Source organism: Bos javanicus, chromosome 16, assembly GCF_032452875.1.
Source record: "Bos javanicus breed banteng chromosome 16, ARS-OSU_banteng_1.0, whole genome shotgun sequence".
Classification (NCBI taxonomy): domain Eukaryota; kingdom Metazoa; phylum Chordata; class Mammalia; order Artiodactyla; family Bovidae; genus Bos; species Bos javanicus.
The window spans coordinates 30,667,241-30,694,021 of NC_083883.1; the positions used below are offsets into that span (position 1 = coordinate 30,667,241).

The 26,781-nt window shown below is 34.8% G+C and overlaps 1 protein-coding gene across 11 annotated transcripts in view; it reads right to left on the reverse strand.

Moving 5' to 3' along the window:
- The window catches only part of CDC42BPA (CDC42 binding protein kinase alpha), a 297,280-nt gene that overhangs the window by 14,099 nt on the left and 256,400 nt on the right, over positions 1-26,781 (reverse strand). For 6 of the 11 annotated variants that reach the window (XM_061382427.1, XM_061382424.1, XM_061382420.1 and 3 more), the window contains 12 exons: positions 22,598-22,681; positions 19,657-19,762; positions 17,140-17,276; positions 16,311-16,450; positions 14,927-15,008; positions 12,614-12,830; positions 11,686-11,748; positions 9,862-10,455; positions 7,803-7,900; positions 5,259-5,343; positions 2,200-2,323; positions 1,414-1,531 (listed from right to left, as the gene is read on the reverse strand). In XM_061382427.1, the coding sequence (XP_061238411.1) occupies positions 1,414-1,531; positions 2,200-2,323; positions 5,259-5,343; positions 7,803-7,900; positions 9,862-10,455; positions 11,686-11,748; positions 12,614-12,830; positions 14,927-15,008; positions 16,311-16,450; positions 17,140-17,276; positions 19,657-19,762; positions 22,598-22,681 (1,848 nt within the window). Of the gene's footprint in view, positions 1-1,413; positions 1,532-2,199; positions 2,324-5,258; positions 5,344-7,802; positions 7,901-9,861; positions 10,456-11,685; positions 11,749-12,613; positions 12,831-14,926; positions 15,009-16,310; positions 16,451-17,139; positions 17,277-19,656; positions 19,763-22,597; positions 22,682-26,419; positions 26,525-26,781 lie in introns of all 11 variants that reach the window. The other 5 variants (XM_061382422.1, XM_061382421.1, XM_061382417.1 and 2 more) reach the window with 1 other exon arrangement.

Consider the following 26,781-nt stretch of genomic DNA (forward strand, 5'->3'; position numbering starts at 1 on the left):
TATTTATGTTCAGCCTTAAATTTCTTACTTTGTTTTAATTACTATATCAAGATCGGCTGTAATCTTTTTGCATACTTTATATTTACCCAGCACAGCTAATAAAAATCCCCATTTCAAAAGGATAAATGACTATTGTGAATGATTTGAAAAGAAGGAATAGTACTATAATCACATAATGTCTTGATGATAATTGGTAAAATTGGTAAAAAAAAAAATGACAGCAGGAATGTCATATTCATTCATAAACAGAACCAACTGGTTAATTGAGATATTTATAATGTGGAACTCAGATTCAAATTAATGCAGTTTTTTTTTGGTTCCTTCCATGAAATGGATGCAAGACTACCCTTAAGAGTTTAATAAAAAAACTCCATTGTACAAATTGTGTTACCTGTTATTTTTTCTGTCAGTGATAGATGTTTTTATCTTCTATCACAGTAGAGTTAGTAATGTGGGTATTTAACACAGACTTTCTTGGAAAGAGCTTTGGGTTAAGATTCACAAATCATCTCCCAGACTGCCACAGTATATAAATTATGCCTAAAATTCTGTGCAAAATCTAGATGCTGTCACCACTGATCAAAAGAGTCACGTTAAAGTTTCAAAAGGAAATGGCAACCTACTCCAGTATTCTTGCCTGAAGAATTCCATGGATGGGCTACAGTCCATGGGGTCACAAAGAGTCGGACACGACGGAGTGACTAACACACATAGTTGGAGAGTACCATCATACTGAAATGTTAAGTATAAACAGAGCCTGGCTAATTAGCTAATTCCAGATTAAGATTAATATTCTTAATCTCAATATATTAGGTCTAAGAATCCAATCTTCATGTTGTTAAAAAAAAAAAGAAAATTTCCAATTTGTATTTTTTTTTATATAAGACTGACTAGGTAACATGTTTGTAATTAGGCAAATGAAAAAGGTTTAATTTCATAATCAGATGAGAAGTGATCATTAATGAACAAGCTAGTATGGTTTCAATGGGAGGTGGGCCAAATATCTGTGTTGAATTTCTATAACTTAGTGAAATTTTAGTGATTTGGTAACAAAGTTCTGAATCTTGGTATAGAGCCTCTCCACATCTGGTTTATTTCTCCAAAATGGTAAATCTAGATATGGGAGAAGTTTATAGGAGATGCAACTAAATAAGAATTGGTATGCTTGTTATTTGATATGTAGCTAAATTTAACATTTTTCCATCAGTTATGTCATCATGCATCTTACATATATCGTGATATTCTGAGATAAACATTTCCTCATTACACCAATATATCCTTTCAACTCATATGTATTTAAGCACACACAAATATGTGTATACACACACACATTCATATTTATATATATATCTGCTCCCTCGCACCTTATTCTTAACCCCATCTATATTCACATTCAGTCTTCATTTCTCTTACCATGGGCAGGTCTTTTAGGATCTGTATTCCATCTCCTGGACCCATATGTGCTATGTGGTTAAAATTAGTTGGGTTAGAAATTAACTTATTTCTCATTTCTGGATCTCGTAACATCTCCCTGCAAGAAAAAACATCTGTTTAGATACTTTTGTTCCATGACCAATCTAGATAATTTTAGAGAAAAGTATATTCAATTTTTTTCATAAAAATAAACTGTGAAATCATGTTAATAAGGACAGAATTAAAATAATAGAATATACTAAATAAAATTTTAACTTAGAAGATTTTGTTTTAAATTTAAAAGATCTTATGCTTTTTGGTGGGAAAACAGAGTTAGTATTTAAATATGAAACAAGTTCTTACTCTACAGATAATTCTGAATATTTTATGGATGTCCTTTTAAATAATTGCTAATATATTAGAAATGTTTTTGTGTGTAACTGGACATATTACAAGGCTACTCCTCATGAAGAGACCAGTTAATCTGCATAGATATGTTCTATGTTTTTTATAAAGGCCCACATTCTAAAACTTGTAACTATTATATATACATAGGAGAAATGAATCAAAATATGGTACTTTAATCTAGTACATACTCACAATTTGGAGGGTATTTATTAAAATTACACTGAGAAATACATTAATTATTGCAGTTTTTAAAATCACAGAGAATGACTGACAGGCTTTCAGAGATCAAATTTTCCTTCCAATCAAATCTAGTATTAACACCAAATGGTCCTTCTGGTGCTGAGAGCGTCTCTGGACGAGCACAAATGAAACATCTACCTCCTCTGTTGCATTCTTTCCTCTTCCGGAACTCTGAAAGAGTAACGCCTCTTATTGTTAATATTTCTAACCATTTGCTTCCGACTATTATCTGATGTTTCAGGAACTACCAGTTCATCCCCTTCTGTTAAAAAAAAAAACACAAAAGACAGCAAAGAACAATGATATTCTTTAAAGTGCTAAAATGCATTTTATTCATTAATCCCCAAGACGGTACAATGTCAATCAATACAAGCATATGCAATTCTGATTTTAAAAGTTGTGTGCTGATAATCATAGTAAATAAGTAATTTTCAACAGAACATAAGTAAACAAATATATGCTGAAATCAAACATAGCTTACAAAGTATATTTTCACTTTTATTTGATTACAAACATAAAATGGTACAATTTTACTAGGAGAAAAAAAGAAAAATGTAGCTGCCTTGGTGTCCCGTCACTTTGGTTACCCCATGCTCAATATCTCTATACCAACTTCTCCCTCCTTCCAAGTATTTGTTTCAATGGCTTAAGATGTTGAAAAGTTCTTATTGTTAACCTGCACAGCAATCAGGCATAAACTCTGAATTATTCACAGAAATGATACCAATTAAACGTTTCTCTCATTGCAGGCAGATTCTTTACCATCTAAGCCATCAGGGAAGCCCATTACGTATACTAAAACATTTTCTCTCAAGTTCCAAATTGTAAGATGTGGAGTAAAGGAAAGGAATTGTGTTTCCTATACACTAGTTTCTTTATACTAATTTATATACTAGTTTCTTTACTAAAGTAAGAATCTTATTCCTATTCCTACTCTCCTGATCTTGGGGGGATACACAATCATATACACCTAGTCATCTAATGCCCATATCTTTCCATTTTAATACCTGGAAGTAAACAAAACTCTCAACCATGGACGCTGGAATATGGTGAACATACTGTAAAATAGACAACTGTATCCATACAACACAAGGAGTATCATTCTCTAAATAAGATAAGGAAAAAGAGAAAAGCCAACCTTTAGAGAAGTTTTTAATAGCCAGAAAGCTAAAGTGAGAAAAAGGAAGTGGGAAGAAACCAAGGGGGCCTGTAAACCAAGCCAAAGTAACATGATCAGTAAGAGCAACAGTCTCCTTGTAGCAAAATAAATAACTTAGATTGCTTCCCTAATACCAAAAGTTAAAATGATAATTTTTAAAAAGTAGATGAGAATTTGAGAATTATGAAGGTAAAGCAGATGAGTAACAGTGGCAATGGGAGATTCTGGACAGCCAGAGGGCTGCAAAAGCACTCTGAGCTCCTGAGAGATGAAAGAGAAATAGACAGAATAGGGAGAAGACAAGAAAGAAACAGAATCTCCAGGAAATAGGATTTCCTTTCCTTTCCAAAGGACAAAGACTACTATGTTGTCGAGTCTTCCTTCTCCAAACTCCACCTTTATTCCTGGCCTAGAGTAGAAAGATGAAAGCATAAAAAAAGACAAAATGGAAAAGGTTTTATTCCGTAGACACAAACTGGATAATGGACACATTTTAAGATTATCATGGTTACAGTACACAGTGAGAACAGAGTAGATTTAATCTTACACAAATATTTAGAGTCCTCTAAGAAACAGATGGCTTCCCAGGTGGCGCTAGTGGTAAAGAACCCGCCTGCCAATGCTGAACTCAAGTTCAACCCCTGGGTTGAGAAGATTCCCTGGAGAAGGAAACGGTAATCCACTCCAGTATTCTTGCCTGGAGAATTCCATGGACAGAGGAACCTGGCGGGCTATAGTCCATGGGGTAGCAAAGAGTTGGACGTGACTGAGTGAGCGACTAAGAAACAGATACAAAATTAAGTATCGAGTCTTGGAGGGAGGGGCCGTAAAGCACAGGTTCATGGTGAATCCATCACTGAGCAGGACTCATTTCTAATACCCGAATGTCCTTTCTCAAGTCTAACTGAATATCCTCTTAGCATAGGACTTCTCCTGCAGTCTCCTGTCTGTATACCAAGAAGCCTTCAGTGCCAAGAAGATGTACCAGAGCACCAAATCTGAAGCTAAGCATTTGTGTGTATGTTAGTACTAAAAACAAACAAGCAAAACAGAAACAACAAACTTTTGATGGTTTTTTTTTGTTGTTGTTAGACGATACAAATTTATTGGAAGAGTATGGGGGAAAAAAAGAAAGGCATAAAGAATATAATTAATCCCAACTACCCAGAGATAATAGCTAAGTATAAACATTTTAATGTGTTTTCTTAATAGCAATGTTTTTCTTATATTTAAGTCAATTTTAATTATTATTTTTCAGTACATAATGTACCACTAATTACATCTGCATTAACTAGATCTACCACAAAAGATCATAAATTTATGATACCTCTGTTACGGAGAAATCTGTTGCTAAGACATGAGAATACTATATAGAAGGTAGAATTATAATAATCTCTGTTAAAAATAAGATTTTAATTGTTCACAACTTGCTATTGAATGCGATGTGTGCAGTCTCCCTGGCTAGGACTCGCTCCGCTACTTTGGACACGGCCCTCGCCCTGTCCAGGGCGCTCAGGAGCCTGTCCCCTCTTCCTGACTCTGGGCCCTCCAGTCACTTCTTCTTGTCCCTGCTTCTTCTGCTGTCCACATTGTTGTCAGCACTTCAAAAGTTTTAAGCGCTACGCACTGGCAGAAGCTGTACTCCAATAGTACAGCTGTAGTCCCGAATCAGTACTCTGGGTGAGTTTTCACAATTTTAGTGCTACCAATTTTGGTTAGGTTCTACAGTATTAAGAGTACAGAAGAGACATTCAGTTATACTTTTTCTATTAACCTCAGTAATCCATAGAAAATTAACAAGGTAGGTCAGAAACAAATATTTTGCTTATACAGTTATGTGAGCCTGAACAGAATGACTTTTTGTCAAGTAGTTTATCCCAATATACTGAGAGTATGACAGTGGTCAACTGCACAGATCCTAGAGCAAGGTACACCTGAATTTAAGTGGCTCTGCAGTCAGTTAAGTGGCTCTGTCTTTGGCAGTCAGCTTAGCGAGAATGTTTCTATGAAGCTCTCCTATTAATGTGTATTTTCTTACCTGCCATTTTATTTTTGAAATATATCAATCTAATCGTCTCCAAGCCTAAAAGATTTAATGATCCTTCACTGTTTAAGGGGCGAACCTAAAATAATAAAAAATAAAATTAATATTTTAACAAGGTTCAAAATTTAAATCATAAAACTTTGACATACTTGTAAAGCACACATTCTTAAGACTTTTATCTTTCCTCTTCAAAATATAGCCTTCTCAGAAAATCTACAAAAAATTAAAATTAATTCTAACTAGAAAGGTATAAAATTATCTAATTCATAATGATAAAATTTTAAAGAAAGAGTATTCTTGGCAAAAAAAAAGTGAAATATATTTAAACCCTAAATTTAACTTTTAAAGCCACTAGCAAGCAGATGATGATACTAAGATATTAATACAGATACTTTAGGAATCTTATTTGAACTAAATGTACACACAGGACAGAGATAAAACTGTATGAGGAAAGGAAGGTCTGTCAATAAATGGTGATGGAGCAATGGGTATCTACATGGAACAAATGAAACTGAATCCCTACTTCACACATTACACAAAAAATCAATTCCAAATGGATTACATATAAAGGTAGAAGGCGAAACTTTTGAAAGGAAATAAAGATCTTATCTTTAAGACATGGAGGTAGGAAACAGTTTCTTAAGGAAAAAAAAACCATGAACAATGAGAATGATATATTTAACTACATTAAAATTTACCACAATGAATTTTCAGCAATAATAATAAATGTTCCCAAAATACACCATGAAAATTATTTGATAGGTCACAAACAGGAAAAAGATTCACCACACCTATCACTAACCCAGTATCTACAGTATATGAATAACTTCAATAAATCAATTAAAAAAATGATCAACTAAACAGAAATAGGGATAAAAAACATGACCAGGCATTTCACAGAAGAGGAAATATGAACGATGAAGAAACATGAAAGATTATCAACAGCATAGCTAACAGAGGACATACAAATCGACACCCCATGAGGTAGCCCTTGATAACCACAAATAAACTGGTTACAAAACTGAATACTGACAATGGCATGGGTCATTACGAAGTCATATACAGATGGTAGGAGTGTCAACTGGTACAGTTACTTTGGAAAAAACTGTCACTGTCTTGTAAAGCTGAACACTTGCATTCTCTGTGTCCCATCATTTTCGTTCCTCAGCATATGACTTATAAGAAACTCCTGCACATACACACCTGAAGACATATGCTGCAATGTTCACAATAGCAAAAAGCGGGGAAATAACTCATATGTCTGCTAATCAGAAGAATATATAGTGATCTATTCACCCAAGAGACTATTTTATAGCAGTGAAAAGCAATGAAGAAAAATACAGTACAATGTAACATGGATGAATCTTAGACACACAGTAAGTACATGAAGAAAGCAAGGCAAAAGATGATATACAACATTTTATTATTACCTCAAACACAAGCGAAACGAACAATACACTGCCTAGGAATATTTAAATATACAAAAATTCTGTATTTTAAGAAAAGCAAGGGAATGATGAACACAATGTTCAGGATAAAAAATACACAGGTAGATTCAGTGATATTTTGGTAATATTCTGGCTTTTAAGTTAGTTCATAAGAGGTCAGTTTATTATTATGCTTCCTTTATACATATTTCAAAATTCACATCGTAAAAATAAAAGGGAAAATTCATTGTAACCAGTCCGAATTTATAAAATCAAGGACCATATTTAGTTGTTTTATAAAATGTGGCAGTAAACAAGAGCTTTTTCCACTGTTAAGGTTTAAAATTGGGGCAGATTTTGAAATAAGATCTTGGGTACTTACTTTTACCTATCCCTCTAAACCCTGTCCCTCAACTAATGACACATGCTACATATATCAAGCTATCCTTCTTCACTTTTTGCAAAACAGACATTCTCTAGTGGTAAAAATTTATGTTATCATGGGGGAATGTTAAAGGAAAATATTATAGTTTATTAGGAATATGTGAAACCTTTATTAACAGAACTTTGGTTCTAATTTTAATCACTTTTCTAGCCCATGAAGTTTGTCCTCACAGGATTAAAACTGCATACCATTATGTGAAAAACAGTAAAATTACAAATGAAATGCTCCTTCAGAGTTCCTTAAAGTGAAAGGTAACACTGGCATTTTAAGTTACAGAATGTATTATAGTTTTTCATTATGATAATAATCATACTTTATATAGTGAAACTAAATGCAATAAAAATAGTATGGTGCTGAGCTACCTATAAAATTAACCAGCTTGAATTTTCTTTTTTCTCTTAGCAAAGTCCCAAATTCCCACTTACATTATTACATATGACAGAAAATGCTAAATTAGTGAAAAACAGCTGAATAGTCATATAGTGTTTCACTTACACTCATTTGTTCACTTAGCCCATATGTTTCTTTTTTCCTGGCCACACCACATGGCACGCGGGATCTTAGTTCCCTGACCAGGGACTGAACCCACGCCCGCTGCAGTGGAAGTGTGTAGTCTTAACCATTGGGCTGCAAGGAGGTCCAGGCTGTATTTTAATGTTAAATTACCTTTTTGAGTGGGAGAGTCTGAATCCATTCCATGGAGTTCACATCAAAGATGTCAACTGCATTTTCACTGTACACTGAGAGATACGGTGCATTGTAACCTGAGAGACAGGAAGGAGAGAACAGAAGGCTGATTACCTGTTAACTGTTAACTCCAAAACATTCTGAAAGATCTATGCTAAGGAACTGTAGAGTGGAAACCCACCAAATTCCAGTATCAATACAGATAAGCCACATCAAAACATTTTTGAAGTAAAAACCCCATCAATCATAAATGAAGAGGTTTTATGGCCATTATAATACAGAAGGAGTCTGTTAACACCAGGGGTATAATATTCCCTTGCCCAATACTAGTTCTATAAAGGGATTTCATTACATTTAAAATAACTGATTCCTAAAGTAGTTAAGCTCTTGACAGTGAAACAAAGCTACAGAGCAGAGAAATCTTAGGAATTAAGTTCACATTTATGAATGCTTGGTAAAGCATCTGGCACAAAAAATGCTCAACATATACTTATGGATGAACTGAACATCAATAAATGGTGACACAAACAAAGGTTAAATGATTACCCAGGCTAAGGTCACAAATTTTTGGCAGAGCTATTCATAAAAGCCAGATGTTCCAATTCTTATTCTAATTCCAATTCACACAACACTCTCAATTATTTTCTGACCAGGATTCATTCTAAACATGATGCCATAGACAAGAGTGTAAATTTCAAAAGAAACAAAACGTTAAGAATAGTTAAGCCTGGCTAGGTAGGATTACAAGTATTTTTCTTTTTATCTAGATTTCCCAATTTCTCTGTCGTAACATATGTGGCTCTTCTACATTTTCTTATACTGAACTTTTAAGCTTGACTGTCCTCATACCCACCATTCCTCCTATCTTGTTGCAGTGGAACAGAATTCCCATCCTGCTCCATATCCTTCTTCCTGTGTTCTGACTTCCAGCCTCTTTGGCCTTCTTACTCTGTTTCTTATATTTAGCACAAGGTCAACCTTTTCCTGGCTCCCTAGCGGCTAGTTCCCTTCAGCATTTAAACATGCTCCAAGTATCTTCCACTAAAAACAAAACCGGCTGGATGAGATGCTCCTCCCGTGTGCCTCTACAGAACTTGTACTTTGGCTACCAGAGCACTTAGACCTTACTGTAACTTGTTCTGTCAGGAATCCCTTCTACTGCATTCTGTGCTCTGTGAGGGTGAGACTGTCTATTTTGCTCACTCTTATATCTCTTTCAGTGAAATAACACAGAAGTTTTATGAGATTTATGAGCTGTTAATCTTCACAAGCACTGTATCTGGGGGGGACCATGAACATAACTCCTTAGGGTTATTCCAAAATAAAAGCATGCTGCTGCTAAGTCGCTTCAGTCATGTCTGACTCTGTGTGACCCCATAGACGGCAGCCCACCAGGCTCCCTCGTCCCTGGGGTTCTCCAGGCAAGAACACTGGAGTGGGTTGCCATTTCCTTCTCCAGTGCATGAAAGTGAAAAGTGAAAGGGAAGTTGCTCAGTTGTGTCTGACTCTTAGCGACCCCATGGACTGCAGCCCACCAGGCTCCTCCATCCGTGGGATTTTCCAGGCAAGAGTACTGGAGTGGGTTGACATTGCCTTCCTTGAAATAAAAGCACATGTGTTTTTAAAAATCTATCTAAGTAAAATATTCCATAAAACGATTAGCTTTAATTATGTTCCTGTTAATGTTGACCCCACTGGCCTAGGTATGGTTTAACTAGGTATGGTTAACTTACTACTACTACTACTAAGTCGCTTCAGTTGTGTCCGACTCTGTGGGACCCCATGGACTGCAGCCCACCAGGCCTCTCTGTCCATGGGATTCTCCAGGCAAGAACACCGGAGTGGGCTGACTTAACCATACCTTAATGAGGTTAACTAGGTATGGTTATTTTCTGTACCAAGACAATTAATGCCTAGGAAAAACCTCAAAGATGACTTATAAAAAATGCTGTTAATAATTATAAATACACATAGGAGATGAAGTAGAAGGAAAAGCAAAGAGACAGCAAAGTAAGGCAGCCAAAAGTAAAACTCTTACAACAAGAGGAAGGATTCGCTGGCCACATCAGTTCCTGTTGTCTAGATCTTCGGCCCTGGCAGTCAGTGTATATTCCAATGCTGTTAAAACACAGCAGGTATTCTTTACTGGAGATTTCAACCGCACAGATGGCATCCATTGGTTGATGTGCAATAAATGAGAGTGTATTGTCATTTGAATGGAGCATACTGTATGGACTTCCTTCTCCATTCAGGGGATATCTTAGAAATCCAGACTGGAATCCCACACAGAGTTGCTCACTGAAGATTGCCATCCACTGGACGTTGTATGGGACTTGAATTTCCTTAAATTTTCTGTGACGCGTCTTGCTCTGAAATAGTTCATAACAGAGGACCTGCCTTTTCATAGCCACACACAAGCATGTAAGAGCTCCATGACGCACTTTTCCAGAAGTTATTGTTTGACAGCCTTTAGTTTCTGCCAGCTTATAAAAATCAGTCTCTCGCCCGTCCAGAGCTGACATAGGAAAAAGTCGGACGTGTCGATTTCGTCCTGAGATCACGGCAACAAGTTGATCATTTGGAATGAGTTCTATCTGATGAATCTTCTTATTGTCACCAACTCTAATAATTTCTGTGCAAATAAAGAATAATGAATCAACTGCAAAATAATGTTTTGTTTATTAATCATATCCCAATTATACTCAAAGGAATATGTTAACTTATAATAAAGATAGAGATACACACAGAAAAACTAAGATATCAGAAACCATATGGAGAAAGAGGAAGATAATCACACTCACTGTAAGATAATTTAACCTACCTACAGTAAGGTATTAAATTTAGCACTGAGATTTCTGGCAGCCATGGCAAAGAGTTCCTATGTGATAAAACATGACAGATCTTTAAGAAAAACCTTTTCACTCTCACCAAATTCTAGTGAAGTTTTACCATGGGGTTACTATTTTTAAAAACTGACTCACATTTCATTAAAGGTATTTCTTTGGGTAACAAATTAATGAAGTTTAAATACATTGTTTTCCCATGGTCTTACTTGATATAAAGATCAAATCAGTCAATCCTAGAGGAAATCAGTCCTGAATGTTCACTGGAAGGACTGATGCTGAAGCTCCAATAGTCTGACCACCTGATGCGAAGAACTGACTCATTGGAAAAGCCCTTGATGCTGGGAAAGATTGAAGGCAGGAGGAGAAGAGGACGACAGAGGACAAGATGGTTGGATGGCATCACCAACTCAATGGACATGAGTTTGAGCAAGCTCCGGGAGTTGGTGATGGACAGGGAAGCCTGGTGTGCTGCAGTTCGTGGGGTCGCAAAGAACTGGACACGACTGAGCAACTGAAATGAACTAAACTGAACTGAACTGGATATAAAGACATAATTTAGAGGCATTCAAGAATGCTAAACTAAATGGGTTCCTTTTTTATTTCACCTAGTATTTAATTTCTCTCTAAAAAAAAATCTGTTGTATTAACTTGTGGAATAAAAGAACCCAACAACAAACATATTTTAATGACTGTTACTGCTTCTAGTACATTAGAACAATGGAAAAATCAAGTTGTGTTTTTCTTTCATGTACTATCTTTAGAAATGTGGTCTGAATTTATACAGCAGAACTGTTAAACAAAATGACACAGGAAAGAAAATATACATGGAAATTTTAGAACTCAAGAGGATTATAGAAATTTAAAAAATTATCTTTTGACTTATAAATGTATCAAATTAAGTCTGGAAAATTTCAATTACAGAATAAATAAGAGCAAAGACTGTTCTTTTTAGAGTTTAAAATCTAGAGTTTAGAATTTTGTATCAATAATATTTTCTCCACAATATTTCCTCTTACCATCTTTGGTGACATGCACAACAAATAACCCTTCTTCATTCCCCAAAGCTATTCTTTCATGATCTATACAAGACACAAATATGAAATATTTTTATTAGGTTAAAACTTATATAAAACTCACAGTATAAAACAGATAAAGAAATATGGTACCAAAAAACTGAAATAAAAATAATTAAAATATAGCAATAACTTATACTATTAAATTTCCTTTCAGATTACTGTAGTAAATATTATCTCATGTCTTTTTTAATAGAACAATCACTAGAAAATAATTTCTATCAATGCTTACAAAAATAAAGAAATGTTTATTCAATAAAATGTGAAAAAAAACTCTAGTTTGTCAGCACCCTGGATCCAGTTCCATTTCTCATTTGGAGACGGAAACATTGTGAAAGGCATTTGAACTTTACTCATCAAACTTTTCATTATTTACTACAAAGTAACAAGAGTTGGCTTTTGTTACACAAGAAGATGGCAAAAATGTAAACTTCCAGACACAGAAGCTGCCATTTTTGAGGGTATTTTATATATGGGCAGTCTGTTACAAATTCCATCTTACTTAAACTTTGCAATAACCTTTGCAAAGTAATCAGTACCTGTATTTTACCTAGGAAACTTATGCTTTATAAAACAGCTTATGCATTAAGAAGCAACTTTTTCGAAGTCACGCAAGGATAAAATAGATTTGGTAATAGGTTCATCTTTAGCACTGTTGCTTTTTCAGAGGAAAATACATTAGAAAAGTTTATTCATTCTTGTTTACTGAGAAATAAAGCTTTAATATGGTCTCATTCAGGCAATAAACATTTACTGAGCATCTGTGATATAACACATACTATGTCAGACATCAGGGATTCCTAATGAAAGCCAATCCCTGCTGACAAGGTATATAAACAATTATAACAAGATAAATGTTATAAATCCATACCTATGATTGCAGCTGCCTGGGTTGTTTTAATGAGGGGCAGAGTGCTGTCATAAGCCTCTTTGGGAACATAGACTGAGCGGTCTCTGAATTTGTTTTTCTTCAAAATCTTGTGCAATTCACTCAGTACTCCCACCCACTTACTCTTCTCATTTTCACTATCAGCTAGCATCAGGATGGAACATTTGTTACTAGATGCTGAGAGCTGGGAAGCTGTGACCTAGAACAATTTAATCAAAATTCATGATATTAGAAACATCTTGACATCTTTTAAGCCAGGCATCTTTTAAGCCAGTTTTATGCTTATGCTAGTTTGCTTTGCATTAGCCAGCAAATGAGCACTCATTAAGTGATACCTTTAATAGAGTTTACTTATTCATAACGTTAGTGTCATTTGGAGAAGGCAATGGCACCCTACTCCAGTACTCTTGCCTGGAAAATCCCATGGACGGAGGAGCCTGGTAGGCTCCAGTCCATGGGGTTGCTAAGAGTCGGACACAACTGAGCGACTTCACTTTCACTTTTCACTTTCATGCATTGGAGAAGGAAATGGCAACCCACTCCAGTGTTCTTGCCTGGAGAATCCCAGGGACGGGGGAGCCTGGTGGGCTGCTGTCTATGGGGTCGCACAGAGTCGGACACGACTGAAGCAGCTTAGCAGCAGTGTCATTTGTATTTTCTTTGCTACAGAGTGCCAGAATACATCACAAAAAACTCATTACACATAGTCATTTAACAACAGCCACTGACATTTATTGAGTAATAACTGAGCACTAGGCACTGATCAAAGCGCTTTATAAGTATTAACTCATTTAACTCTATCAACATCTTTCTCCAGGCAAGAATACTGGAGTGGGTGGCCATTTCCTACTCCACCGGATCTTCCCGACTCAGGGATTGAACCCACATCTCCTGAATTGGCAGGTGAATTTTTTACCACTGTGCCACCTGGGAAGTCCGTCAAAATCTTTACAAGATAGGTATTAATGCAGAGAAATTAATTTCTCCAAGGGCACACAACTAGACTGGAATCCTGTGTCCAGGCTCATAAGTACTACACAATACTGATTTTCAACCCATTTTAAAAAAGTAAAAAATGCTCAGAAATACTTAGATTCTGTTACTTCATAACAATAACTTAGAGAAGACCATTTGAACTAATATTTAAATGAAGGTTTATCACTTTACAATGACCCTATAATCAGAATACTTACTTTATGTATATATGGATCCTTTATTAAAAGTAATTTAAGCAACAGAGACAATAAAATCCCACAATTAGAATCAGGTAAGATAAGTGCACCTGTGTAGGTTCCCTTGGTAGCTGGAAAGAGAACAGTTTTTGGTCTGGGAACTGAGAGACTAAGTATGGTCTTAGATACAAGATACATACTTGTACTAAGTATACAGGCATACCATCAAGAGAATAGTCCTTTTTTTTAAACCTCCATTATCTTACTTAACTCATCAGTTTGAGACTGCACTGTGTTAGACAGCCTCCAAAGATGTCTACCAACAATTTTTCCTACAAAATTTCACTCTTCTTATCTAAAAATGCAGTCTATTTCCCCTTCTTTTATGTCTGGGATGACCTCATGACTTACTTTGGCCAACAGAATATAGAAGGGTTATTGTGCCTGTTTTGAGCCTAGTCCTTAAAAGGCCTGGCAGCTTTTCTTCTCCTCTCTTGGAAGCCAGTCACGGAGAACTCAGCCAGACTAGTGAATGATTAGAGCCCACATGGAGAGAGTCTGCAAAGAGAACTGAGGTGGCCCAGAGACCAGCCAAGTACCAGGGTTAACAGCCAGAACCAAGGCCTCAGATGTGAAAGTAAGGCTGTTTTGGCTATTTCAGCCCCAAATGAGCTGAATGCAGCCATATGAGTGACTCTCCAGTTGACACCAGAACTGACCCACAGAATGGTGAAAAATAAATAAGCCGGTAAGTTTTGGAGTGGTTATTCAGAGCAATAGAACTGAAACATTCTAACTTGTAAACAAGATCTTAAAGAAACTTTTATTTTTTTAAAAAATTGAGAAATCTCACACTTATTCAATTCTTCTTCTTTTTTTTTTTTTGTACTACTTATCTGAAAATTGACTGTGATTCAAAAATATTATCCAAGATGAAACCTATTTTAGAAGCCATATATTCAAGCCTTCTATTGGTCTTCTACTAATTCAGTGTTCACTTTGCACAAATTGTCTGTAAGATTTGGTTATATTCCAAGTAAGTTTGTGATCTATAGAGAGAGGTAAAACATTTAGTTTTTAAAAGCAAATAATTCAGTGATCAAATTATAACACACAGACTTACTCTAAATATACAGGGTATATCTTTTCGACTTGCATGAATAACATCAGAAGCCAAGACTGAACTCACAGAAAATTCTTCATCCCTGAAGGAAAAGTGAAACATTAAAAGTTAGCGTATGTGGGGGTTGTGTGTGTGGTTTTGGGTTTGCATCTAAATAACACATATGAAGCAATCCTCAAAATTTAATTGCACAGAACACCCAAACTGAATTTTTAAAAATTTTGAATTTTCTTTCTTTGTAACTGATAGTGCCAAAAGTAACGTATCAGGTGTGATTTAACAGTGCCACATGACACAAGAGTTAGAAATGGTTTTTGGCTTACTCAGTGTCACAATGCCAGTAAGTACGGGACACGTGGATTTGGATCCTAGTAGGTCTCCAGCAGACTGTCCCCTCTTTGCTCTGATAATACATGTCAAGTGCCCTCGACACAGCTCATGTGACATTTTACTGTTCCTTCAACACAGCTCATCTGACGTGCTACTGTTCCTTAGGAAATCCTAAGACAGATCCCTTCCACAATAATCTATTCCTTGTGATTTCCTTAATTTGGTTATTGGTACCATCATTCTCTTGATCTTGAAGATTTGACATCTTAGTTTTATCTTTGATTCTTCTCCCTATCTTTCTATATTTGGTCCCTTAGCAGGTTCTGTTAAATTTTCCTTGCTAATATTTTAAAGTTTCTTGCAAATAAAGAAATGTATTTCTTTATGTTTCACATGTATGGGGAAGATAATGTGTTTTAGATGCTGGTATGAAATGCTTATGTGAGCCAGAACGGGAAATTTTAGTTTTGAGCACGGGTCTGGAGACCTGTTCGGGAGTCATCTCAATGCGGAGATGATGCTTGAAGCTATAGGAGTATATAAGATCACTGAGGGAGAATGCCTGGAGTCTCGAGAAGGGGTTGAGTAGAGGAGAGAGTCTGAAAATGAGACCAGAAACATTTAAGAGATGTATTTAACTTAAATGTTCACGGCTTCATTTTACATTCCAAGAGCCTGTCTGATTTTGAGATTTTCATTTCCTTTCCTCACATTGAAATTATACTGAAGCCTTTGCTTTAGGTGATGATACAGACATTACACATTAGGCCTCTAGTACCCCAGAAGCCTTTAACTGGTCTTTTGGTTTTCAAGCATTAACCTCTTTTCCCAGACCCCCAGACCCAACATGCATACACACGCACATCATCAACCTGTTCTATAACTATACCATACTTCCAGTTTGTAATTATGTTGTGATTACAGTATTAGTAAATGAGAAAATTACTGTGAAATTAGATTTAAATAAAAACATGGGAATATAATCAGAAGAAAAATCACACACTTTGTATTTCTGTGTTGCAAAGATACACATATTTTCATCTCTGAAACTTACCTCATGTCAATCACTTGACTGACTACAACACTGGGCTGAGATGCCTTTCCTTCGGCAATATCGTACAGAAAGAGCTTGAAGTCACAGACTACAGCCAGTGCTCTTTGCCATCCTTTCTTCACTCCAGCTGGCTTAGGGATCTTAGGCAAACAAACAAGCAAAACAACCCGAACTGAAACGTCAATCAGAACCCCTTTAATTACACATGTAACTGCAGGGTGAAAACCTAAAGACAACATACACATGCTGTACGTCTGCCACCGTGGTTGGTAAAGCAGCAGATGGAACACATACATCATTAATGACATGAGCAAGAGGGAGAACACATTCTTCAAACACGGAATGACATTTGATTCTGAAAAATTTTTAACAGTATCATTTTAATTTTCTCTAGTAATTCATTAAAATAACATTCATAGATTTCTAAGTGGCATAAAAGCCAAATTTGGTAATAGGATGAAAGGCAGTGTACACTTTAAATATTATTCAAGATTATAAGTAAGATTACATCTTGACAATATCTCATACTTCATAAGCATATACCACCTCTCCAGCAAGACTAAGTGCTACAGATTCCTTTAAGGAGATTTAAACATCTGAACATTACGCTGTAGGGACAGTACAGAAAATTTTGAGGCACTTTAGAATTTATTCCAAGCAAAAGCCAGGTTTTTGTTTTCAAATCATTTCTCTGAATGAAATAAAATTGTTAGGTGAATTTTATTCTCCGAATTTTCGGTCAAGGACTATGTCTGTAAGGTAATTGACTTTTCTTAATTCATTAATAAACCTTAAAAGATTAGTCTAAATCCAACCTAACCATACTTACCCTGACATGCCCTTCATATGCTGTTCCTATTCCTTTCTGTGGATCTATACCCAGAGGACCTTTTGTCTGTTCAGGAGGAACTGGACAAGCAGTTGGAGCTTTGTTTACACAAGTTATGTGACATGAAAATCCACACACTTCGGAGGGGAAAAAAGAAACAGTGTTCAAGAAAAATTCATTTTTACAAAGAGAACATTCACTGAGCACTCATTATAGGCAAAGTGTCACGTCAGATGAATGCTTATCTCTGGTTTTATTTTAAACCATTTTTGTCATCTGGATTTGCTCATAGGTAAGACTTGCAATGAGAAATAGTAAATACTTTTCATTACTGTAATATTATTGTTCTGTATTAACACTAGTGATCAAAATGAGAAGCAAATAAATGGCAAAAAATCTAATCTTGAGAATAAAATGACCGTTTTAAACTGAATTTCTAAAAAAGCAGCTTCTGGAGTTCTAACTCTTCATCTCACTGCAGTTGGGTACTTATTCTGAAATTTCTCTTACAGGAATCACTGATGGACATTAAATTACCTGACATCTCTGCAATATCTGGCAAACTTTACCAATCCCTCTCTTTGAAATTTAAATGGCTCAATGATTAAAAAGGTATTTACATTTTAGGAGTTGTTGATATTATTATATATATTTAAACTACTACTAAGATAATAACAATAGTTATCTTTCTTGGGTGTTTTTAATTTTTTGCAATAATCTGCAATAATCTAAGAGAGGTACAATGCCACCATTTACATATGACTTTGCAGGGGTCACAGAACTCATAAGTGACACTGCTGGAATTCAAAACCAGGCAGTCTGGCTTAGAGCCTGCATACATTACTACTAACAGTATGGCCATGAGACCTCTTGATACTTACATGATGAACCTGAGATAAATAAAAATAAACTCTCTCCCATTGAGACTTGGTTGGTTGAGAATTAAAGGTTAAAATATCTAAAATGAACAAGCTTGTTTGGAGGGGTGACAGACTAAGAATATCTATTCAGACAATTCCTACTCTAGAGGGGATCCTGGAGAATATTTTGAAAGAATAAAAGTGGAACTGAAGCGATAGCATCATGGGAACACATACACATGGGGAAATGAACTGAATATCACAAACAGATATAAAACCAACAAAGAAGGAAGAGGGACTAGCATTAACTATCAAAAACTATCCATCTTCTGTAAGACAGCTCATTCACTTCTAAGTAGAGGATCTAACAAATTATAATTTGTTTTACTAAGCAAAAAAATCTCACTTTTATCAGGTAATGGAAACAACAAAATTATTGCCTTATACTGAATCTAACTTCAATCAACCAAGAAGACTTAAAATGACAGGAATCTTGAGAGGCTATAACCACATTATACAACATTTATAAAAGCTTGGGCATAGTCTAATGTGTCCCCACTGTTTTATAGGGTAGTTTCAAAGAGTCTGAAGAAAGGCCCAATTTCATGGCATGGGACCTGAGAAGGGAAGAGAGTTGGAAAGATCTCAAAAATTCCTACTACAGAATTGCAAAGGATTCTGATTCATAAAAAATGACAAGGGACCTAAAGCCAAGCAGTTGCCCAGGATTCCTTCTGATGAACAGATTAAAAAAGTCACATTTGTAAGTACTGGCGAAGTTTCACAATGAGACAAGGCTTAAAAACTGTACAAATTCTTCCTGTAGACTTTAGACCCTTCCTAGTCAATGGCAGAGCTTATTCATTCTCAGATTATTATGTTATCTTTATCTTTTAGCTCCCCTTATTTATATTTCCCAAGGCTTGGTCCTCATATTTACTCTCTTTTTCACTCTTATGTTTTCCCTGGAAAACATCATTCATATTCATCACTTCACATATTCATAACTCAACTCTCTTATCTCTCATGTCTGCCCATTTTCTTTTGTTTTAAATCCAAGCATCTAAGAGACTAGTTAGGATAATACAATCTGGATCTTCTCCGTGAGTTGTGAGAACTAGTCAGACATAGAACAGTGCCTAAAAGCAGAGAGCAGGCGTTATGCAAGCATGTGATGGATGAATCAATGAATGGTAGGGGGAATCCTCTGCTACTAACACTGGGAATAAAATATCTTTTGAGGCATTATAGCAGACATTTAATATTTCTAAAAAGATGCCACATTGTTTACTTAATAATAACTTCTCTAACAAACTAAGCAAGAGTAAAATTAAATGAACAGATTCAAGAATAGCTTTCACCTGTTTTGTCATATAGGTTACCATCTGGGGGATCACAAATTCACCTGAATAACGAAACAAAGGTGAACGTAACACAAATGTATCTCTCCGGAACATGCTTCTAGGAACTATCTGTCTAGTTTCCAATACTCAACAGACTTTAGCAAGGTGCTCAGTTTATTATCCAAAGAAAAGCAAATGATTAAGTCAAATAAATAAACATTTATATACCTTCTAAAGAGAAAGCTTTTTGATTACAATTTAGGGAGTAAACGTTAGGACTCTAAAGTCACATTTTCTTACTATTTAATTCTTACCTTCACAAGAACAGCCTTGTCTTATCAAACCCACCATCAAAGATGTACACTGATGACACTTGGTGGGAGTAGTAAAAGACTTGACAAAAAACTGATGAATCTTGCGCTGCAAAACAAATTGATAAAAATCATTTAAAAATTCATTAATAAAAATCACATTTCCATAATGTGAACCTCTGTGAACACACCAGCTGCTATGTTTTCTAATTCGAAATTAGAATGTTTTCTAATTCCTTTCTATAATTCATACACTTCAAATATTTTTATTAGACAATATTGAGCTGGAGTGTTCTAAAGATAATGTAAGAAGTTAAATGATAATCAACTGCTCTTGAATGCCACTTGAAAAGTTATAAAATAAATTGTAGTTTTTTTTTCCCCACAAATTTTGACTTCAGGGCTTTTGTAATTCCTCAGATTGTGCTTTGGCAATGAGTTGAGTAAAAGTTTCCGTATTTATACCTACATAAAAAAAAAGAAATGGGCTTTTATATCTTCATATGAAAGACAAAGAGTAATTTAAAACTCCTGTCCCTACTATAAACCACATATTTGATTTTCTGAGACCAAGAACAAATAATATGTTTAACAAATATCTTTCCTCCCTTGGAAGCAGGCAGTATGACACTTGAGCAGATAAGAACACACATGTATTATTCCAGAGACAGACTGAAAATCCAGCATTTAAAGCAGTCATGCAAACCAATCTATTCTAGAAGTTCCTTGGGACCTAGTTTCAAAGCAGCATTCGGATTTGACTTTATTCTAAGTAGAATACAGGCTGTCTTTCAATGGCTTTATAATTTCTGTATGTGGCTGAGCAAAAGTCAAAGTGCAGATATTGTGCCAGTGCTTCACTATTATCTCATTTAATGGAGACAATGCCTCTGGGAAGATAGGTATATTTCTTTTTATAGATGAATAAAGTGAGACTCAGAGAGATTAAATAAGTACTAAATAATAATAGTTAGTTACTGGTAGAGTTAAAAGTCAAGCCCAGATCTGATTCTGCCATCTTTCAAAGTCTGACTATTCAAAAACATGTAAATGAAAAATATGATCTTAAAAAAAAATCAGATGGCATAAGACATAGTTAGGTCAACACTAGGAGCCTCCATGCCTATGAAAAATATCTAATTTGTTAACATCACATCAATTTTTGCTCAACATTTCTCCTGTATACTGATCTTATTCTTAGTTTCTTGCACTTTTAGGAACTATTAGAGTAAAATTTCTAGTGCTGATAACATTTTCAGTTGTTCAAAATGAATTAATGAAACAATTCAGTTTGTTACTAATTTGTTCTGTAGGCTTTTAATACAGTGAAAGAGTAGTTAACTGCTCAAGGTAAGTAGCTCTGTCCTTTTTTCCTTTTTCCAAAAGATAAGAAGACATGTTTGAAATGACAATAATGAAACAACTGTGCCAGTGACAAATTTAATAGTATCACTTCACACTATCCAAAAATTACTTACAAAACACATTCATTATACACTTCTTCTCCAGAGATCTACTCAGAATATCATAATTTTAACTGAGTATGCAACAATAGGAAATATAAACAACATTTTAGCAGAACATTAATTTTAAATGATCAAGTGGCAGGTGCTGGTTAAACTGTAAGACATAGACATTATTTATTAATAAAGATTAAAAGGCCCATGTTTCACTAATTCCAACTAAGGATAGTATAATATATAACATGCGCTCGTGCTAAGTTGCTTCAGTGGTGTGTGACTCTAGGGTCTATTCAGTCCTAAATTCTAGACTACTTGGCTTCTGGAGGTTTCTAAGATCCCCTTTCTTGTCTTCTGGTCAATATCTGATTTCTAATACTTCCACAAAAGGTAGCTGGAGGAAGAGAAAAAAAAAAGTCTAGTAAAAGGGCATTAAACCTAAAGCATGAACACATTAATTTTAGGTTATGCAGTAATTTGGAGTATAATGAGAAATAACTATAACCTCAAAATTTAAAGAGGTGGATATGAAGAAGTGTTCTTTTCATTCCTATTTTGTTGGTGCTGCAGACTTCAAGCTACTCAATGGATGAGGTAAAATACTTTTAATAAAAGATGTGAGAACAAAGTAGAGCCAATCCTTCTTGCAAACTTGCAAACTAGTGGTTGTACACAATTAGGATTCAACACTATAGCAGACAAGTAAAGGTGACTTTATCTGGAGCAAACCCTTCTTAAATATTTCTTAAATAACTTTTTTTCCCTTTTAAATACTTTTATATTGAGATAATTGTAGATTCAATCTTTTAGAAACCATGAAGTAAACTTTATTTTGTAGAGAGGGAAAATAGGTGTACAAAAATTAATATTCAGTCCATGAAATATTATCACCAGAGCTTCGTGGAGGGCCCTCCAATTTAATTTTGTCTTACTTAAAAAAAAAAAAATCATCCTGATGATCCACCGTCAATCTTTCCCCATGAAATCGATCACCCAATCTAATGTGATCTACACAGGTCCTTGGATATGTATATATCCTTATGAATTAGACACATTTGGGTGCTGATAACTTATATAAATGTGATTTTGTTGCACTTCAGCCATATTTTACCTATCTTTCTCCTATTTCCAACTCTGCTGACATAAACAGCAGTAAGCATCTCGTTATAGTTCTGTGTAAAATTTTTTCTTAAGGAATGAGATGGTTGGGTTAGATGGTATATGCTCATTCCATACTAACAGACTTCAAAACAGTGAATTTCAGAAGATGGAAATAAAGCAAAACAATTTGCATGTTTGTCCTACCTTTCTCAGTGGTGATTATTTCCATTCATATAGAATTTATTCTCTTTCTCAGCTTTTATGTTTGTAATTTTGAGGAAACCAGTAGTAAAAATCATGCCAAATACAAAAAGCAGAAGAAATCCATTCTCTCTCCCTCTTTGTTTTTTAGAACACACCATGCTTATAACTAGATTGAATACCTTAGATGGAAAGCCAGTTGAACCAGGGCATCCCTTTTTCCTTAAGGTTGGTGTATGAACTGGAAGTGGAGTAGAGTCTACAGTCTGAATCCAGGGGAAAAGAGGAAATAAATGTCATAAAACACTCCATCTACTTCAAACATCATTTAAAATAAATGTAAGTACAGCCAAACAAAATAGCATAAGGAAAAATTATCTCAAGGAACTAAAATTCTCACTGTTGATAATTTAAATTCTGTCTGCAATATCTACAAATAAAACATTAGTATTTGTTCAATTTGTAAAAACTACTTCAATCTGGAAATTTAAAAATAAGTAAGTTGTAAAAGAGAATCTATAGACAAACATAAGAAAGTCATAGCATCTCGCCTACATTAAAAATGAGGATATTTAATTTTAATTTTCAAGTTCAACTGAAAATACCATATTAATTCTATAAAATATCTGAGAGTTTTTATCAAGATTTATAATAAAATATTTAGAAGAGTCTTTTAACTCCTTTGACTTCTGTATACAGAATGCATATTACACATATGGAAAACAATTCTGTGGATTTGTGTGTTTGTGTGTAGAGATTAAGAGAGAGTGAGCGAGCACCTGTGAGACAGATATAGAGATATACTGATTGATGGGTTGATTAGTGGGATTTTGTGAAGAAAGTAATTTCTAAGAAGGGAGTTAGATTATTTAATATGATTGGAATTCAGAACTGACAGAAATTTAACTACAAGTTATATCTTTATGCAGTATTTCTATTAAGATATTTCTTTGAATGAAAGGATTTTACTGGATGCTATTGTGGAAAAAAGAGAGATCACTTATTAGCAAAGTGTAAAAAAAAATACACAAAGAATGACTTCCTTTAGGATGCTAAGCAAGCAAGAGGAAAAAGCTAGCTTTGTATAAAGTTACAGAATATTCTAAAACATTTAGAGAAAAAATGAATGGTCCCTTTTTGTCTCTGTTACCATGTAAGCTCCAAAACCCAAATATTTTATACACATGGAATTTAGGTGGGCTTCTCAAAGTTTTCTATTTAATTGTGAGTTTAGCTCTAATTTCAAGCTTGAAAAAAGTATTAAACTCAATATTTAAAAAAAAAAACATGAAATAACAGAGAGGAATACAAAACCTTTTTGAAAGTTACTAAAGAAAAATTCACAGGAAACAGAATTGTCACTTGAATTTACACAGAAAGTCCAAGAGAAGTTTTCAGAATTAGAAGGAGTGAAGTAGGGGTGCTGAATCCAAGATCAACAGAATTCATAAAGAATAGCAACACCTAGTTTAGAAAACATTTTTAAAAGGTCCCATTCACCAGAGCAATAAAAACTTTAAGGTATCTAGGAACAAATCTAACAAGCAATTTGGAGCATGTTCGTGAAGAAAATAATGAAACTTCATTGAAGGATATAAAAGAGTACCTAGACATTGTTCATAGACCAAAACGCCCAATACCACAAAGAGACGAATTCTCCTTAGATAATCTATAAATTTAAATCCAATCAAAAGCTTTACATGGAACCTACACGCTGAACCTAAAAATCATATATAAAACGAAAGGGTCAAGAAGTAAAGGAACAAGGTACTTGGGAGTGGCTGATCATAACAGGCATCAGGAATTATTTTAAGGCTACAATAAGACTATGTGACATTGGTGCAGAAATAGACAAAAAGAACAATGAAAGAGAATAGAGAATCCCCAGACAGACCCATTGATATAAAAAGCAGAGACAGCCTTACAAATCAATAGAGGAAATACAGGAGAGCCGGTTGTTCGTATGAGAAAAATAGATTAGTACCCCATTTCTCATAACACCTAACAACAAAGTTTAGTTTGTTTAAAGTCCCAAACACGTAAAAGCAAAATTTAAAAATTTTTAGAAGAAAATATGGAAGATAATCTTTATAACTGCTGCATAGGGCAGAACTGTTTTAAAAAGACAAAAAGCAGAAGTCATAAAAGAAAAAATTGATAAATATAACTACATTAAAATAAAAACTGTTGCAAGGCAATAAGATATAAAAAATAAAAATTTTAAATAAGCCACAGACTGGAAGAAAGTATTTGCCACGCATATAGCCAGCTAGGAATTAGTATCCAGAATACATAGAGAACAATCACAAAACAACTGGAAAAATAATTCAATAGAACAACAGACAAAAGACATGAACAGACAAATCACCAATGCTCAATAACACATAAAAAGATGTTGAATAACACTTGAAATCAGAGAAATGCAAATTAAAACAAAAATGCCACTCAATACCCATCAAATAGATAAAAGTTAATGTCTGACAGTACAAAGGGTTGGCAGAATGTGGGGAAACAGAGGAACTCACTCACACACACTGCTGGTGGGAGTGAAAATTGGTCCAACCACTGTGGAAAATAATTTGACAAGATCTAGTTAAAGCTGAAATGCATATTCCACACAATCCAATAATTCCACTTCTAGGTATATAGGCTAAACAAACTCTGCACATGTGCAAAAGCAGACAGCTGTTAGGATGTTCACTTCAGCATGAATTGTAACAACAAAAACTTGGCAACAACCTAAATATCCAACAACAGGAGAATGGATAAATAGTTGTGGTATATTCATACAATGAGATATAATGCAATAGTTACAATGAATGAACGAAGTGGACATGTATCTTTATATGACGCAGATAACCTCTGTGTAAAATTTAAATATACAACAAACACTATTATATTATTGTTTATGAATACAAATGAAATAAACATGTAAAAGTAAGGAAGAAAAGGAGTACCTCGATTTCAGGTTATTCAGATATGCCTGGGAAAGGGGAGGGGTAATGGTATAGGGTAGGATGTTTCAACTGTCTGGAATATTTTCTTTTTAATACAAATTTTGGAGCAAAATGTTTACACATCTTAAATGTGTGGATGGTGGTTATGTGGGTGGTTCTAATATTATTTTCTGTATGCTTGAAATATTTTAACATTAAAATAAAAATGCATGAACTCAAAATATTAAAACAATGATAATCTAAAAAATCAGATGGTGTCATCAACTTAACCTGTCTGAGGTAGTATACACCACGGGGTTGGAAAAAAATCAAGTTAGAATCTGACTACACCTCAAACTTCACTTCAGACAGCTTTCCAAAGGGGACTCTCTGCTTCACCTGGAATGCCAGACACAGCTCTGAAGACCAAGTGGGAGGCAAAGGAGCTATGTCAGAACTATCATGCTTGAGTAAATAATCAGAACTAGATCTGAGTCAGGACGGCATTAACTGAGGAATAATATATCCTTTTGACTTGTTGAGAAAAAGATCTCTGTTGAGAAAAATTGACTAATTGGCTGTTTAAAATCATTTACTTACTTAAGGTGCAAATACACTATTTTTGCATTATTAAAGGCATGATTTAGTTGCATACCTACTGCTGATTAATACTTATAATAAACTATTGAGTTGCCAGCAGTGGCAGTTTTAAGTTCTGCTTATGAAGGAACAGTTATGTCGTATCTTCATTAGATTTATTAGAATTAAAATATGAGAATGGCACCTGACATTGCCATGTATCTATAGTTTTTATAATTCCAAAATTCACATAACTCTGTCCTCTGTTCAATATAGCTCTCTACTTAAAATTGGGGGGACCATTATTTACTTCAGTTTTACAATCCTATCTATATTATCAGTCAAATGTAATGATCTCCAATATGCTGTGATTTATTACACAAAACATTTGTTAAAAGGAGGAGAGTCAGATTTCACTTGTTTTTGCACTTTTCCCTCTTTCCTGACACAAGTGAAAAGTTGAGGAGCAAGACTGCTCCAATGAGGCACCTTAACTGGCTCAGCTTCACTAGATGTGGAAGGAGAGGTGGACCTTGACTGGATGTAAAACTTGACGTTCGGATTCCGTACATATGTGTTCTCAACGGGATCAGTCTAGGAAAATAAGTCAGGAAAAACAAAAACCCAAGACATCACTTTTAAACAATGTGCAGCTCTTAGTAAATTTCTTCAAGGCATGATCATGGCAACAGTCTCAAGAAAGGAGAATAACAAACTTCACTCTGAATATTCACAACAGGGATGTGTCATTATACAGCCTCATAACCACTAGCTTTAAAGAAAGGTTAAGATAACAACAGTTAACAAAATGCTCCAGTCTTCACCACTCATCTGTTACTTTGAGCTACTGT